The sequence below is a fragment of the Dreissena polymorpha genome, chromosome 8, assembly GCF_020536995.1.
Source record: "Dreissena polymorpha isolate Duluth1 chromosome 8, UMN_Dpol_1.0, whole genome shotgun sequence".
NCBI lineage: Eukaryota > Metazoa > Mollusca > Bivalvia > Myida > Dreissenidae > Dreissena > Dreissena polymorpha.
This window is the reverse complement of record NC_068362.1, coordinates 5,983,467-6,002,398: the sequence shown is the minus strand read 5'-3', so window position 1 is coordinate 6,002,398 and position 18,932 is coordinate 5,983,467. Positions and strand designations below refer to the sequence as shown.

Genomic DNA, 18,932 nt, shown 5'->3' with positions numbered 1-18,932 from the left:
TACATGAATTTTGTTCAATGATATCTATTCACACTAACTTGGTACATAAAAGTGTGTTGAGTATATTGTTCCACACAAAAAAGAGCATTTTGTATCTTGTTAAACCCATGTTACCAGATCACATCTAGAGTTGAGATTTTGGCTATTGCTATAATGAACACTGATTTTTAATGCCCCCGAAGGAGGGCATATAGTGAGCGGACCGTCTATCTGTCTGTCTGTCTTTTTGTCACACTTTGCGTTTAGGCCTGTATCTCCGTATCTTTAAGCCTGAGGCATTCATTGCAAAGATCTATATAGCCTATATAGATATAATTACACTAGACTGTATATATATTTTGCAAATACAAATTTGCCTTAAAATCCCTTTGAAACCAGATTGGTGTCATCTGCAGAATTTTGCAAATAATTATGATAGTATCTTATGGTTGCAACTATGTAATTCTGATTAATTTTCAGCTTAATTCTCACTAGCTGAGACCATGTAGGCGAGTAGACCATAAGTACAAGCGTATGCCTACCCATGGGTACTCATACCTTCCGTTTATTTCAGATTCGTATCGACAAATTAAATTCTAGCTGGAGCTCTTCGCTGATGATTGGCTACATTGGGTTTTCACCGGAGAAATTCACGTTCCCTGTAACAGCTTTAGCTATCAAGAAATCCTGCGTTCTCATACACACAGATCACGTTTATGCGTGTGGAGCAAAAGTAGATTCTCTTCCTATCCCGACTTCTCTTGTTTGTGTTTTGAGTGTTTCTTTAATGACTTTTGTGTTATACATGTTGTTGTAGATATACATGTAATAGTATTACATTTGTTTTTTCGCAGTACACCGTGAAAAATCTAAACAAATTATCAACAAAGTAATTTTCTTTATGATTTACATAGATCTATTATCGACCATTACAGCATGTTGTGTTTTGACAGTTACTGGCAAACTGAAAAATGTTTGCCTTACAGTTTGACTAACTATACCCCTTGTATAACTCATATTTTATATCTATAAATAAAAACAAAATAGTGATGTTACTGATATAACCTTTACTCATAACATTTTAGCCATACTGATCATTCAGGCTTATAGTCAAATATATTAAAAGTAATAGATGTATGTCTGAACTTTTTCACCAAAAATACCACAAATATTTCTGTTCCTTAAGTCTTGAAACACAACTGTTGAGGGAGCATGCACATATCAAAACCTTATTTCAATTTTTATGTCCCCCACTATAGTTTTGGGGGACATATTGTTTTTGCCCTGTCTGTTGGTCTGTCTGTTGGTCTGTCTGTTTGCGCCAACTTTAACATTTTGCAATAACTTTTGCTATATTGAAGATAGCAACTTCATATTTGGCATGCATGTGTATCTCATGAAGCTGCACATTTTGAGCGGTGAAAGGTCAAGGTCATCCTTCAAGGTCAAATATATGTGGCGAAAATCGCTCATTTTATGAATACTTTTGCAATATTGAAGATAGCAACTTGAAATTTGCCATGCATGTGTATCTAATGGAGCTGCACATTTTGAGTGGTGAAAGGTCAAGGTCATCCTTCAAGGTCAGAGGTCAAATATATGTGGCCCAAATCGCTTATTTTATAAATACTTTTGCAATATTGAAGATAGCAACTTGATATTTGGCATGCATGTGCATCTCATGGAGCTGCACATTTTGAGTGGTGAAAGGTCAAGGTCATCCTTCAAGGTCAGAGGTCAAATATATGTGGCCCAAATCGCTTATTTTATGAATTCTTTTGCAATATTGAAGATAGCAACTTGATATTTGGCATGCATGTGTATCTCATAAAGCTGCACATTTTGAGTGGTGAAAGGTCAAGGTCAAGGTCATCCTTCACAAGGTCAAGGTCATCCTACAAGGTCAAACGTCATATAGGGGGACATTGTGTTTCACAAACACATCTTGTTAAATACAATATGGCAAAAGAGTGGTTTGTTTCCACAAACGCTCGATTGGTCATTGTTTGTTTGGGTACTACTTCAATTTACCCTGGGTACAGAAACAAATATTGAAATGCACCCCGGGTGTACCTGGGGATTTTAACTCTAAATTTGTTTGTTGGCAGCTTTTTTTCATATTAATTATTGTAATAATTATGTCAATATTCTCTAAAATGGCCTCTTTAGTATTCGAAACTCCTACAAAAAAAAAAAGAAGAGACAGGCTTTGTTCAAAGAGAATTTCGTTTTGTATTCGAAGCGTTTTACTACATCCAATTTTTTTTTTGGGGGGGGGGGGGCGGGGAATATCAGTCAAGTACAGTCTAAATTGGCCAGGCAGGTACATGTTAGTATATTTACTGTACCCGAAGTACATTTTAGTGTATTTAAGAGTACCCGTGTACATTTAAGTAGTACCCAAGCTGACAAAGACCAATCAAGATCCACTTACATCTTAATATATATTAGGGTAGGTAGGTCTGTGAAACTTACATTTGCTAACTGTGATCAAGTTATTTCCCACTTAAGTATGAGTCTCGTTCTGAGAAAACTTGGCATAATGCATGTGCGTAAAGTGTCGTCCCAGATTAGCCTGTGCAGTCCACACAGGCTAATCAGGGACGACACTTTCCGCCTAAATTGGATTTTTGCTAAGATGTCATAAAAGCTGAAAGTGTCGTCCCTGATTAGCCTTTAAAATATTACAAAAAATGATAGGAAATTTAACATTAAATGATAGGAAACTCAACATTTCAAAAAATGATAGGAGACTCAACATTACAAAAAATGATAGGAAACTCAACATTACAAAAAATGATAGGAAACTCAACATTAAATGATAGGAAACTCATCATTACAAAAAATGATAGGAAACTCAACATTAAATGATAGGAAACTCAACATTAAATGATAGGAAACTCAACATTACAAAAAATGATAGGAAACTCAACATTTCTGGTCATCACACAACAAAAGGCTTTGTCAGTTTGGTAGCAAGCAAACAACTTTTTATTTTTGTTATATCACGGCCATTTTTGTTCATAAAGTCTTTGTACTAGAGTCCTGTCACGCAACTATTTTCTGTACGTCTGATATTTCCATTGCAGGTAAAGGAGCATTTTGGTCCTAACCTTGACCGATGTCAGGTGGGCCAGACTGTAGGAATTCTGGTAGACGAGGACTCTAATCTGCACCTGTATGTAGATGGGGCTGACCAGGGGATCGCCGCCAGGGATGTACCCATGCCATGTCATGGCATTGTAGACCTGTATGGTGGATGTACCAAGGTCTGTAATATTTTATCACATAATTATGATTTAAAAAAATCAAAGAATTTAAGATTAAGCAAAAATGCTAAATTTTATGAATCAATGGAAATTCGTGTCAACAAAAATAAGTCTATGATAAGCAGTGACAAAGTAAGCCCACATTTGTATGCCCCTCTTCGAAGAAGAAGGGGTATATTGTTTTGCTGGATGTCTGTTGGTAGATGAGTCTGAATGTTGGTAGACCAGTTTGTTTCCAATCAATAACTTGTCAACCAATTGACTGATTGGATTGATACTTCACATGTGCATTGGCCTTGGACAGTAGATGACCACTATTGAAATTGGGGTCAGTACATGTAGGTCAAAGGTCAAGGTTCCTATTACACTAAGTGTGAAAATCATTTCCGATCAATAATTTGTCAACCAATTGACCAATTGGCTTGATACTTCACGTGCATTGGCCATTGGGCAGTAGATGACCCCTATTGAAATTGGGTTCCTTAGGTCAAAGGTCATGGTCACTGTCACAATAAGTGTGAAAATTGTTTCTGATCAATAACTTATCAACTTATCGACCAATTGGCTTGATACTTCACATGCCCATTGACCTTGGAGAGTAGATGACCCCTATTCAAATTGGGGTCACTAGGTCAAAGCCCTGTTTTTTTTGGGGGGGGGGGGCATATGTCTCTGACCGCGGAACACTTGTTATTTTATTACTTGATAGTAAAGAGATGATGAAAGCCTGTCTCTTTGGAACTGCTAGGCCTTGTTGAAATTGTACCACTGCTGTGCTTGTAGGCCTGTGTATATTTTGATAACAACATCATGGAGAAGTTGATATTAAAATTCTAAATCTGTGTTATATTATCATTATGCAAATAAATTTGAATTGTTGTTGTTTGAAAATAGAAAATTTTAATTTTGAGAAAATAATATTGCAATCAAAGAGCTTTGATAAGTCTGAGTTGGTTTTTAGCGTGTTATTTATTGTTTGTGACTGCTGTTTGTTCAAATTTTCATCACTTATTTTAAAAGTTGTTGTGGCAGCTTTTTCTGCATTGATAAATGGCAATAATACTTGATTCTACTCGTTTTTCATATTTATTGACTGTAAGCATGTTTTTTTTAATAGAAAAAACATGTTTATAGGTAACCATTGTTACAAATGATGATGAGAAAATGGATTCTTCCCCATTGGTTGATGACAAAGAAAAGGCAGACCTTGATGAAGGTAAGATGCTTTCTGAAATTTTCCTTCCAAGTGTTTAGCTCTGCTGAGCCAATGATGAGCTATTTAGATATTGTGATGTCTGTTGCCCATCTGTGTGTGGGAGAATCAGTTAATCTTGCTTTAACCCTTGACCACTTAGATATGTATTTTCCCGTATTTGTAGTCCCTTAAAAAGTTAAATTTAATCTAAGACCTTTCTTAGTAGATTCAAGATTTTAAGGATTCATTTCCAAACCTGAGATACTGATCAGCAGCAAACAGTATAATACCTGAACAGACTGCGAGTTACTCACAGGCTGTTCTGGTTTTATGCTATTTGCACATTACCATTTTCACTTTGCTTCTAAGAGGGAAAGGGTTAAACAACATTGTCTTCTGGGGTTTGTATTCACCATCCCATTCTTAGACTTAAGTATAAAAAAGAGACTAAGATTCAAGAAATATTACTTAAAAGTGTGTATAGATGCGTGCTAATTATTGTTCTTATGTCATAAGCACACCATTCTATATGAAGAATTGTGTAACTTGAGTTGTTATTCAGACTCAACAATAAAGAAGTTTTAAGAATATTGTCTATTGTTCTGCACATGTCGGTCGGTCCGTCCACCAGATGGTTTCCGGATGATAACTCAAGAACGCTTAGGCCTATAGGATCATGAAACTTCTTAGGTACATTGATCATGACTGGCAGATGACCCCTATTGATTTTCAGGTCACTAGGTCAAAGGTCAAGGTCACAGTGACTCGAAATAGTTAATGGTTTCCGAATGATAACTCAAGAATGCTTAGGCAGAGGATCATGAAACTTCATAGGTACATTGATCATGACTGGCAGATGACCCCTATTGATTTTCAGGTCACTAGGTCAAAGGTCAAGGTCACAATGACTCAAAATAGTTAAATGGTTTCCGGATGATAACTTCAGAGTGCTTACTCCTAGGATCATGAAACTTCATAGGAACATTGATCATGACTGGCAGATGCCCCCTATTGATTTCCAGGTCACTAGGTCAAAGGTCAAGGGCACAGTGACTCAAAACAGTAAAATGGTTTCCGGATGATAACTCAAGAATGCTTACGCCTAGGATCATGAAACTTCATAGGTGCATTGATCATGACTGGCAGATGACCTCTATTGATTTTTTAAGTCACTAGGTCAAAGGTCAAGGTCACAGTGACTCGAAATAGTTAAATGGTTTCCGGATGATTATTCAAGAAAACTTATGCCTAGGATCATGAAACTTCATAGGAACATTGATCATGATTGGCAGATGACTCCTATTGATTTTCAAGTCACTAGGTCAAAGGTCAAGGTCACAGTGACTCGAAACAGTAAAATGGTTTCTTGATGATAACTCAAGAATAATTAGGCCTAGGATCATGAAACTTCATAGGTGCATTGATCATGACTGGCAGATAACCCTTATTGATTTTCATGTCACTAGGTCAAAGGTCAAGGTCACAGCTACAAAAAACATATTCACACAATGGCTGCCACTACAACTGACAGCCCATATGGGGGGCATGCATGTTTAAAGGTCGTCTGTTTCAAATATACCACTCGGGTAAACCAATGGTCACAAGTTTTACATTAGGCACACATAGAGAAAGCCTTTACAAATCTTAAACCTCAAGGCCCTTGAAGTTTATATACATTCAACTTGTGCCACTAAGGTCAAAACATGATCTTCAGCCAGAAATTGCAGAGTTGTTTAACCCTTTCCCACTCAGAGGCAAAGTCAAAATAGCTATGTGCAAACCAGAACAGCCTGTGAATAACTAGCAGTCTGTTCAGGTTTTATGCTGTTTGCTTCTCATCAGTATCTTAGGGTTGGAAATGAAGCCTTTCAAACTTATATATGAAAGAACGTCTTTAATTAAATTTTATTTTCAAAACGACTACAAATGCATCAAATTACGTATCTAAGTGGTAAAGAGAAAACCTTTAAAGATCTTCTTGTCTGAATCTGGAAATGCAGGACCTCCCCTGGCTATAAATTATATTTAGCCAAATTTACTGTAAACACAGAAATTCTTAATATTTTATCAGTATGACGGGTGTTATGAAGAAAAAGTTATAGCCAAATGGAAATTTCTCCAGCCGAATTTTTCTTTTTTTGCTAATTTTGCAAATTGCAGAGCAGGCACTGAAAGGATCTTACATACATTAAATAGGATAAATGATAGGTCTTGTACAAAGTTTGTTCAAATAATGCTCCTGTGGTCAACAAGCCCTAGTGGTCACCAGCTGAACTTTGACCTTTGCAATGGAAATCTTCAAAGGTCGCCGTGTTGTTATGGTTATGGTGACCACCTAGTGACCAGGAGGTCACGGGTTCCATCCTCGCTGTCGGATCGTTCTTTAGATCTCCCCAAAAGAAACAAAAGACTGGTTCTAGGCCCAGGAAATGGACGCGAGTGCATTTCAGTAAGCCTGAGGCTTTCGATGCAATCATTCTAAAATAAATAGGTTTAAAAACTAAATCTTCAAAACATTGCAGAGCCCATAGCCCTTTGATATATGGAATGTAGCAGCATCTAGAGGTCTTCTACATAGCTTGTTTAAATCATGCAACTAGGGTAGAGGATCTTATTTATAATAGGAACATATAGCGAAATGATATTTAGAATCTCAGAAAAACAAAGCCCAAAGCTTAGAGCATGCACCTGGGGTTAGAAATTGTCAAACAGTAGGAGTAACATGATTAATATAGGCATGTATTGATAAATAATATAAGCCTCAAGCAAGGGGTCCCGAGTACGAAACTTCAGAGCTAACATAAATATAATAACAGGATATGGTGTCCGCCTACGGCCTAGCGACCAGGAGGTCATGTGTTCGATCCCCACCGATGGAGCATTCTTTAGATCTCCCCCAGACACACTATGTACTGGTTCTGGGCCCAGAAAATAGACTCGAGAGCGTTTCAAAGAAGTATTAAGAACTGTATTATGCAAATTCTTTATTTCAGTGGTAAAGGAGAAAGTGTTACGACCGCTGGTTGAGCCTTGGACTGGGTCAAGATATTGTGAATACCAGAACCTGTGCTTGCGGATCAAAGCCCAGCTGTCTTTACCAGGTGACCTTAATGGAAGTTAGTTGGATTTAAAAACATACGTAGTGTAGTTTCTTTTTAACCCTTTCACCCCATTAGAAGTAAAGTGAAAATTGCTTTTGCAACCAGCATAAAACCAGAACAGCCTGCAAGTAACTTGCAGTCTGTTCAGGTTTTATGCTGTTTGCTGCTCATCAGTAACTAAGGATTGGAAATGAAGCCTTTAAAACTTGAATTTGGTAAGAACGGTGTTTAATTAAATGTAACTTTCCAAGAATCTACAAATGCTTCAAAATACGTATCTAAGTGGTAAAGGGTTGGTTGAAAAAAAGTTTCAACATGATTCTCAGCTATTTATCTTTATAAGGGTGACAATCTACAACTGTCTATTGTATATGGCTACTTTTACCCATACTGTCTATTGTAGATGGCTACTTTGACCAATACTGTCAATTGTAGATGGCTACTTTGACCCATACTGTCTATTGTAGATGGCTACTTTGACCAATACTGTCTATTGTAGATGGCTACTTTGACCCATTCTGTCTATTGTCGATGGCTACTTTGACTCATACTGTATATTGTAGATGGCTACTTTGACCCATTCTTTCTGTTGTAGATGGCTACTTTGACGCATTCTGTCTATTGTAGATGGCTACTTTGACCCATACTGTCTGTTGTAGATGGCTTCTTTGACCCATACAGTCTATTGTAGATGGCTTCTTTAACCCATACTGTCTATTGTAGATGGCTACTTTGACACATACTGTCTTTTGTAGATGGCTACTTTAACCCATACTGTATATTGTAGATAACTACTTTGACCCATACTGTCTGTTGTAGATGGCTGCTTTGACCCATACTGTATATTGTAGATAACTACTTTTACCCATACTGTCTGTTGTAGATGGCTGCTTTGACCCATACTGTATATTGTAGATAACTACTTTGACCCATACTGTCTGTTGTAGATGGCTACTTTGACCCATACTGTCAATCATCAATGGCTACTTTGACCCATACTGTCTATTGTAGATGGCTACTATGACCCATACTGTCTATTGTAGATGGCTACTTTGACCCATACTGTCAATCGTAGATGGCTACTTTGACCCATACTTTCTATTGTAGATGGCTACTTTGACCCATACTGTCTATTGTAGATGGCTACTATGACCCATACTGTCTATTGTAGATGGCTACTATGACCCATACTGTCTATTGTAGATGGCTACTATGACCCATACTGTCTAATGTAGATGGCTACTTTGACCCATACTGTTTAATGTAGATGACTACTTTGACCTATACTGTATATTGTTGATGGCTACTTTGACCCATGCTGTATATTGTAGATGGCTACTTTGACCCATACTGTCTATTGTAGAGAGCTTCTTTGTATTGAGAAGATGGCTACTTTGACCCATACTGTCTATTGTAGAGAGCTTCTTAGTATTGAGAAGATGACTACTTTTACCCATACTGTCTATTGTAGATGGCTACTTTGACCCATACTGTCTATTGTAGATGGCTACTTTGACCCATACTGTCTATTGTAGATGGCTACTTTTACCCATACTGTATAATGTAGGTGTCTTTTTGAATCCATACTGTATATTTTTATATTTGACCCATACTGTCTATTGTAGATGGCTACTTTGACACAGGCTCCAACACGTGTTTCTGTGAGACGTGCCATAAGTTACGCGGTGATGAGCTGTACTGCCGGAAGGGGGAGCCTCCTATGGAGTACGCCTCACAATATGGCTGGTACTTGTTCAGGCTCAAGTGAGTGACGTGGGTTTTTATGCCCCCTGTAGGGTGGCGTACACTGACCATCCTGAATTCTGTTTTCCGGATTTTTTTTACGATACCCTTTAAGATATTGAGCTGTTTTTTAGTATGTGAGTCTACCTACATGACCCACAGATGAAGTGTAAAAGTAAGCTTTAAAGGAAGGTCAATTATATTTTTTAATTGGCAGGTACTTTGTCTGTTTTCTACATGGGAAGTAATTTTTTTAAAGGGTTATAATCCAAGGGAGAAGCGTCTATAAATAGAAAGTAAAAGGCATGGAGATTTGAGAAGAAATTGGAATGAGGGGGCATCTTAGTCTTATGGTTGCATGTCCTGTTTTTGTTGAAAAAGCGCTTTAATACTTTAACAGTTTTGAGGCATTGATAATGCCTTCAAATAGTTAGTTGTTTATTGCAAAACCTTAATTAATTTAAGTGTTTGGACAATTATAAATAATTATGCCTTTCCTTGTTTAAAAGTTTAGATGAAAAAAAAATATTTTTAAAATATAGGTGTCTGAAAGTTTAGATAAAAACAATACAGGTGTTTGAAAATTTAGAGACTATCCGTAAATATTGCATTGATATCCCAGTACAGGCATACCAATTGTATAGCGTAAAATGTTTATACGAATAATAGCACGATCTTGTAAAATACAAAAAAAAAAAACAAGAGTGATTATGGTACCCATAACTTCATGCACTTTTTGTATGTACCACTTTATATGGTAATGTGGTTTGCTAAGAAGAGAATTTCTTGAAATGAAAAATATCAAAAAAGCAGAAAGTGTCGTCCCTGATAAGCCTGTGCAGACTGCACAGACAAGTCTGGGATGACACTTTATGCACATGCATTAAACCCCTTTTTCTCTGAGCACTGCACAAATGTAGTTCATGCATTATTCCCTGCTAATCAATTAGGCAATTAGTCTGACTGAAATACTGACTCAAACATCATAATTCTTTAAATAAATCACTTATTGTAGACAACCTTCGAGAGCCAACATGTCTGCAGTGACAGAAAAGTGGCATGTGGCATACTTTGGGTCCAAGGTGGAGAGTTTACGGAAGATATTGGACACACGGGACCTACATTCTACAGGTACACTATCCAAGTTTGTTTGTGTTATACTATGGGATTGTTCTTTCCCCTCCCACCCCACCTTATCCATTATTGGCATGAGCATGTACATGAAGTACCGGTACACCAGTTTAGGGAAAGTGTTAGTTTGTTTACTGGCTGCTGGTATATGATTGAACTTCTGTTAAAAGTGACAGAAAATCTATACAAACAAAAAAATCCCATCATCCGAATTTTGAACCAGAAGTCTCATCAGGATCCAAACTGTTTGCTATTCTGATAGTATTCTTGGAAAAAAATCAAAGAAAATGCTAATTTTAGTAATTCAGCAGACAACATTTTAGCAGACAACAAATTTCCCAGCATGCAAAGGGTTGTTTTGTATGATGTCACTCTGTCTGATAATGATTTCTTCCATTTGTGGGTCCGTCCGTTTTTATTCAGTCCAATTGAAACTTTATGAAAATTTTAATGGCCATTAAAGCTACATCAATTTTTATATTTAGCCAAATCATCCCTGGCATTGCAACGGTACGACCCTTGATATTTTTTTTTGGCATTATTCATTCTTTATACATGTAATATACAGATATTTATCACAGGTTGTCTGTAGACTGGGTTGTTTATGAAAATTCTTTGTCATACAATCACGCAACTTGATGACATTATTAATACTCAGCAGGAAAGAAAGGTGCCAATAGATGTTTAGTTTAAGGGTCAAAGGTCATAGTATGAGGGGCTTGTCAGATGGAAATAGTTTCCTTGCAATATATAGAGAACACGTTGACCTACAATCATGCCAGTTTGTATGATGGCACTTAATAGGAAAGAAACATGCCAATTGATTTTCATATCAACAAGTCAAAGCTCAGTAAATTCATCATGAAATTCATTTCTTTATAAGATATAGATAAAACTTTCATCAAAGATCATATACATTGATGTACTGGTTACCTTGAAAGGAAAGAATACATCTTTTGACATAGAGGTCACCAGGACAAAGGTCACTAGGACAAAAGTCGAGGTCAAGAACCTTGGGGCTTGTGTCTTGTAATGTGTTGACATACAATATTAAGTTAAGGGAAATTATATGTTAGTGCTTATATATCATTGGGCTGGTTAGTCTTCAGTAAATGATAAGTCATATTGATGTTTAGATCAATAGATCACAGTCATATATATCATTGGGCTGGTTAGTCTTCAGTAAATGATAACTCATATTGATGTTTAGATCAATAGATCACAGTTATAAGAGCATGCAATATTAAAATATCTCTGAACAATCGTATGGATGACTTTGCTTCATGTTGGGGGGGGGGGGGGGGCAACATGTTGTGGAAACATCTCTTGTATTTATGTTAAAAAAACAAAGGCTGAAAAACTGCAAAAATGATGGGATAAATGTAGAAGTCAAAAATATAAATATAGATTAGTTTATTTCCTTAAGATGAAAACCTAAACCACTTGCTAAGTTGTTCTAAGTTTCTAAGTTTAAAAAGTCTTATCTTTACTCAAGCACAGGAATGGAAAGTAAAGATTTTTATCGGTAAAATGTCTCATAAGTCATAGCTAACTGGTCTTTAACCCTTTCCCACTCAGAAGCCAAGTGGAAATGGCTTCTGCAACCAGCATAAAACGAGAACAGTCTGCGAGTAACCCTGTTAAGGTTTTATGCTGTTTGCTGCTCATCAGTATCAAAGGGTTGGGAATGAAGCCTTTTAAACTTGAATCTAGTAAGAGAGGGCTATAATTTAATTTTCTAATAAACTTAAAACATGAACATGTTGGTCTCTTGAGTGGTCATGGGTTAATTGGAACACTATATCATACAAACATTATACTTTAACTTTACTTTCATTTCTGTGTTGTTGTTTTTTTCATCAAGGAGAGATTCTATCTGGTGGGAGTGTGTTACTGCCCCATTCCCCAGTGTTCACAGAGAAATCTCAGCCAGAAGGCTCATCAGTGGATACAATATATCTGTCGCCCACTCTGCGGTATGCAGGGGCAAATGAGTTTTCTCCAAAGAACAAGTAAGTGGACAATTGATTATAATGTTCATGATGGAATAGCTCTTTATCCTATTGATTTTATATTAGTTTAGATTGATCTGTGGAGCCAGGGTTTAACATTTTGGTGAAATGTTTCTTATAAATTGTTTAAATATATTATTTATCTACTGTCACAGATTTTTATGCCCCCAAAGGAGGGCATATAGTGATCGCACTGTCCGTCTGTCTGTCTGTCCGTCCGTCTGTTCGTCACACTTTGCGTTTAGGTTTCGAAAAATGCTCATAACTTCTATGTCGCTTCAGATGTTACATTCATATTTGGTATGCATGTGTTTATGGACAAGGCCTTTCCATACGCACACAAATTTTGACCCCTTTGACCTTGACCTTGAACGTAGGGTCCGCGTTTAGGTTTCGAAAAATGGGTTTAGGTTTCGAAAAATGTTCATAAAAATTTCTATCAAAGCGTTTATCGGGGGCATGTGTCATCCTATGGAGAGAGCTCTTGTATAAATTCTTGTTCTGTTATATATCCATTACTTTTGGAAGTGCTTGTGTGTTTATTCCCACTTATCTGATATGATTGTGACATAAAATTTTAATAACATAAAAAATAACAAATGATTCAATTCATTTAAAGCCCCACAAATATTTCGTAAAATATTTCGAAAAATAATGTTAACACATTTTAAGAAATTTCGGCCTTGCTATAAGTAACACTGATTTTTTATGGTTTAAATTTATTTTATGAAATATTTTACTAAATACTCTTTGATTTTGAGTGTTTATGGGGCTGTAATAAAACATGCAGGTATTTGTGGTCTAGGGCTTGATGATTCTTTGTCTATACCCCCTCATATTCGTTACAGAGTTCACGACCCCAAGACAAAGAAAGTGCACCACGTGCGAGTGGCATTCCAGGTGTGTGTTAAACCAGGCTCCTACAAAGTAGGGCCGCAGACTATTGGGGCAAACGAGCCAATAGACCCCCAGATCAGTAACAGCGAGATAGAGTGGTCCACGAAAGAACGGGGCTCCGTTTTATTACATAGCTTATTATTTAAAGTCGAGTAAAACTCATGCCAGGATATTAGTGATTCTTAGTGTTTAAACAATTTATTAATGGTGATATTTATATGTGTTTTACTTTTATATAGTGACACGTATAATTCGAGTAAAACTCAAGCTGGGTTCTTAGTGTTAAAGAAATGTATTATAAAATCAAGAATAAATTAAACTGTGTACATTTTTAGTATATGCCAGAGTCTCAAAAAATTATTGTGATATTGAACTTGACGGTGATTTTGAGCCTGTTTGAATGCGCTTATTTGTGCTGTATGAAATACAGTACATGTAGTTACAAGCTTGATCCGTGAAATATTTATTCCATCCAACTACGTAACCTGAAGTATTGAGATGGAGTAAAATTCCAATGGATGTGTAGTGCTGCAAAATTTAGTCAACTTATTTCGAATTATTGATTATAGATATTATCAAATTTATGTGTTGTACAATGTAGGTAAATATTCAAATTGTTGTAAAAGCTGTTTTTATGCATTTTTGTTGCTGATTTGTTAATGGTGTATACTGTGGTATTCAGAGAATAATTAAGTGTTTGGAGATAATCTGTGGTATAAATTACATCGCTAAGGAGTCGTTTTAACAGTATTTGAAATTATATTGTTTTTAGAGAAAATATTATTTCTTGTTCATGCTGCCATAGTAGTTTGAATCTGTTCGTTTTGTTTACACCTCTATGTTTCCATTACGTTATTGCTGTCCAAATAATGATAAAATCATTTGTACATCACTTGATAAAGAAAAGTATAATAAAATAATAACCTATTGGAGATTTATGTTTGAATCTTAACATATTTATTTTGTAGCATTGACAAAAATTGTTATTAAACATTCAGCAACTGGTGGTGCAAAAGTGTTAATTGAATATTAATTTGGTATTAGTTTGTTATGTGGCTTTTCTGTGAGCATTTTTACCTGTACATGTATGATATAGTTAAGTTTAAACATTAATAACTTACAGAATTTATGCCCGAAGCTTGATTTGATGATAAGAATTTCCAGCAGTAACAGAATCACATAGAAAAAGTATGATACAAATATTTCAGCATTATTAACATGAAATGATAAATATGTTTTAGCAAACTTCTTGTTCCCCTATGATTGATGTTGTACCAAAAGCTTTTTCCTCAAATTTCTCTGTACTGTCTTGTACCCGTAAATTATAAATATCCAAATCACACAGTTGAGTCTTCTTATGCCTGTATTGTCTCAATGCAAAAATGTATTTGGACTTTTGGACTTTGGTGCTCTGTAAAGGGGGGTTTAATGTGTGTGCGTAAAGTGTCGTACTTTGATTGTATTTTTTGTTTAAGGGTAGTCTCTTCTTAGCAAAAATCTAGTTTATGCAGAAAGTGTTGTCCCTGACAAGGCTAATCTGGGACTACACTTTAGGCACAGGCATTAAACCCCCTTTTCAAAGAGCATGGCCTGGGTCTACACTTTAGGCACAGGCATTAAACCCCCTTTTCAAAGAGCATGGCCTGGGTCTACACTTTAGGCACAGGCATTAAACCCCCTTTTCACAGAGCATGGCCTGGGTCTACACTTTAGGCACAGGCATTAAACCCCCTTTTCACAGAGCATGGCCTGGGTCTACACTTTAGGCACAGGCATTAAACTCCCTTTTCACAGAGCATGGCCTGGGACTACACTTTAGGCACAGGCATTAAACCCCCTTTTCACAGAGCATGGCCTGGGTCTACACTTTAGGCACAGGCATTAAACCCCCTTTTCACAGAGCATGGCCTGGGACTACACTTTAGGCACAGGCATTAAACCCCCTTTTCACAGAGCATGGCCTGGGTCTACACTTTAGGCACAGGCATTAAACCCCCTTTTCACAGAGCATGGCCTGGGTCTACACTTTAGGCACAGGCATTAAACCCCCTTTTCACAGAGCATGGTCTGGGACTACACTTTAGGCACAGGCATTAAACCCCCTTTTCACAGAGCATGGCCTGGGTCTACACTTTAGGCACAGGCATTAAACCCCCTTTTCACAGAGCATGGCCTGGGTCTACACTTTAGGCACAGGCATTAAACCCCCTTTTCACAGAGCATGGCCTGGGACTACACTTTAGGCACAGGCATTAAACCCCCTTTTCACAGAGCATGGCCTGGGTCTACACTTTAGGCACAGGCATTAAACCCCCTTTTCACAGAGCATGGTCTGGGACTACACTTTAGGCACAGGCATTAAACCCCCTTTTCACAGAGCATGGCCTGGTTCTACACTTTAGGCACAGGCATTAAACCCCCTTTTCACAGAGCATGGCCTGGGTCTACACTTTAGGCACAGGCATTAAACTCCCTTTTCACAGAGCATGGCCTGGGACTACACTTTAGGCACAGGCATTAAACTCCCTTTTCACAGAGCATGGCCTGGTTCTACACTTTAGGCACAGGCATTAAACCCCCTTTTCACAGAGCATGGCCTGGGTCTACACTTTAGGCACAGGCATTAAACCCCCTTTTCACAGAGCATGGCCTGGGACTACACTTTAGGCACAGGCATTAAACCCCCTTTTCACAGAGCATGGCCTGGGTCTACACTTTAGGCACAGGCATTAAACTCCCTTTTCACAGAGCATGGCCTGGGTCTACACTTTAGGCACAGGCATTAAACTCCCTTTTCACAGAGCATGGCCTAGGACTACACTTTAGGCACAGGCATTAAACCCCCTTTTCACAGAGCATGGCTTGGGTCTACACTTTAGGCACAGGCATTAAACCCCCTTTTCACAGAGCATGGCCTGGGTCTACACTTTAGGCACAGGCATTAAACCCCCTTTTCACAGAGCATGGCCTGGGTCTACACTTTAGGCACAGGCATTAAACTCCCTTTTCACAGAGCATGGCCTGGGACTACACTTTAGGCACAGGCATTAAACTCCCTTTTCACAGAGCATGGCCTGGTTCTACACTTTAGGCACAGGCATTAAACCCCCTTTTCACAGAGCATGGCCTGGGTCTACACTTTAGGCACAGGCATTAAACCCCCTTTTCACAGAGCATGGCCTGGGACTACACTTTAGGCACAGGCATTAAACCCCCTTTTCACAGAGCATGGCCTGGGTCTACACTTTAGGCACAGGCATTAAACCCCCTTTTCACAGAGCATGGCCTGGGACTACACTTTAGGCACAGGCATTAAACCCCCTTTTCACAGAGCATGGCCTGGGTCTACACTTTAGGCACAGGCATTAAACCCCCTTTTCACAGAGCATGGCCTGGGACTACACTTTAGGCACAGGCATTAAACCCCCTTTTCACAGAGCATGGCTTGGGTCTACACTTTAGGCACAGGCATTAAACCCCCTTTTCAAAGAGCATGGCCTGGGTCTACACTTTAGGCACAGGCATTAAACCCCCTTTTCACAGAGCATGGTCTGGGACTACACTTTAGGCACAGGCATTAAACCCCCTTTTCACAGAGCATGGCTTGGGTCTACACTTTAGGCACAGGCATTAAACCCCCTTTTCACAGAGCATGGCCTGGGTCTACACTTTAGGCACAGGCATTAAACCCCCTTTTCACAGAGCATGGCCTGGGACTACACTTTAGGCACAGGCATTAAACCCCCTTTTCACAGAGCATGGCTTGGGTCTACACTTTAGGCACAGGCATTAAACCCCCTTTTCAAAGAGCATGGCCTGGGTCTACACTTTAGGCACAGGCATTAAACCCCCTTTTCACAGAGCATGGTCTGGGACTACACTTTAGGCACAGGCATTAAACCCCCTTTTCACAGAGCATGGCTTGGGTCTACACTTTAGGCACAGGCATTAAACCCCCTTTTCACAGAGCATGGCCTGGGTCTACACTTTAGGCACAGGCATTAAACCCCCTTTTCACAGAGCATGGCCTGGGACTACACTTTAGGCACAGGCATTAAACCCCCTTTTCACAGAGCATGGCCTGGGTCTACACTTTAGGCACAGGCATTAAACCCCCTTTTCATAGAGCATGGTCTGGGACTACACTTTAGGCACAGGCATTAAACCCCCTTTTCACAGAGCATGGCCTGGGACTACACTTTAGGCACAGGCATTAAACCCCCTTTTCACAGAGCATGGCCTGGGTCTACACTTTAGGCACAGGCATTAAACCCCCTTTTCATAGAGCATGGTCTGGGACTACACTTTAGGCACAGGCATTAAACCCCCTTTTCATAGAGCATGGTCTGGGTCTACACTTTAGGCACAGGCATTAAACCCCCTTTTCACAGAGCATGGCCTGGGTCTACACTTTAGGCACAGGCATTAAACTCCCTTTTCACAGAGCATGGTCTGGGACTACACTTTAGGCACAGGCATTAAACCCCCTTTTCATAGAGCATGGTCTGGGACTACACTTTAGGCACAGGCATTAAACCCCCTTTTCATAGAGCATGGTCTGGGTCTACACTTTAGGCACAGGCATTAAACCCCCTTTTCACAGAGCATGGCCTGGGACTACACTTTAGGCACAGGCATTAAACCCCCTTTTCATAGAGCATGGCCTGGGTCTACACTTTAGGCACAGGCATTAAACCCCCTTTTCACAGAGCATGGCCTGGGTCTACACTTTAGGCACAGGCATTAAACCCCCTTTTCACAGAGCATGGTCTGAGACTACACTTTAGGCACAGGCATTAAACCCCCTTTTCACAGAGCATGGCCTGGGTCTACACTTTAGGCACAGGCATTAAACCCCCTTTTCACAGAGCATGGCCTGGGTCTACACTTTAGGCACAGGCATTAAACCCCCTTTTCACAGAGCATGGCCTGGGTCTACACTTTAGGCACAGGCATTAAACTCCCTTTTCACAGAGCATGGCCTGGGTCTACACTTTAGGCACAGGCATTAAACCCCCTTTTCACAGAGCATGGCCTGGGTCTACACTTTAGGCACAGGCATTAAACCCCCTTTTCACAGAGCATGGCCTGGGACTACACTTTAGGCACAGGCATTAAACCCCCTTTTCATAGAGCATGGCCTGGGTCTACACTTTAGGCACAGGCATTAAACCCCCTTTTCACAGAGCATGGCCTGGGACTACACTTTAGGCACAGGCATTAAACCCCCTTTTCACAGAGCATGGCCTGGGTCTACACTTTAGGCACAGGCATTAAACCCCCTTTTCACAGAGCATGGCTTGGGTCTACACTTTAGGCACAGGCATTAAACCCCCTTTTCACAGAGCATGGCCTGGGTCTACACTTTAGGCACAGGCATTAAACCCCCTTTTCACAGAGCATGGCCTGGGTCTACACTTTAGGCACAGGCATTAAACCCCCTTTTCACAGAGCATGGCCTGGGTCTACACTTTAGGCACAGGCATTAAACCCCCTTTTCACAGAGCATGGCCCATTAAAAGATTATGTCTCTATTTCAAGGATGAGAGGTATTAAGATAAAGTGTTCAAGGTCAATAGGTCTGGATGACATGATGGATATATCA

At 39.0% G+C, this 18,932-nt stretch overlaps 1 protein-coding gene across 1 annotated transcript in view; it reads left to right on the top strand.

Annotated features, from left to right (window-relative positions):
• Positions 1-14,333, top strand: part of LOC127841414 (neuralized-like protein 4) — a 69,070-nt gene extending 54,737 nt beyond the window's left edge. Inside the window, 8 exon segments of the mRNA XM_052370232.1 lie at positions 554-712; positions 3,069-3,248; positions 4,383-4,464; positions 7,437-7,559; positions 9,170-9,308; positions 10,303-10,418; positions 12,283-12,430; positions 13,279-14,333. Coding sequence (XP_052226192.1) covers positions 554-712; positions 3,069-3,248; positions 4,383-4,464; positions 7,437-7,559; positions 9,170-9,308; positions 10,303-10,418; positions 12,283-12,430; positions 13,279-13,483 — 1,152 coding nt within the window. The 3' untranslated portion in view covers positions 13,484-14,333.
• Positions 14,334-18,932: the final 4,599 nt, after the last annotated feature.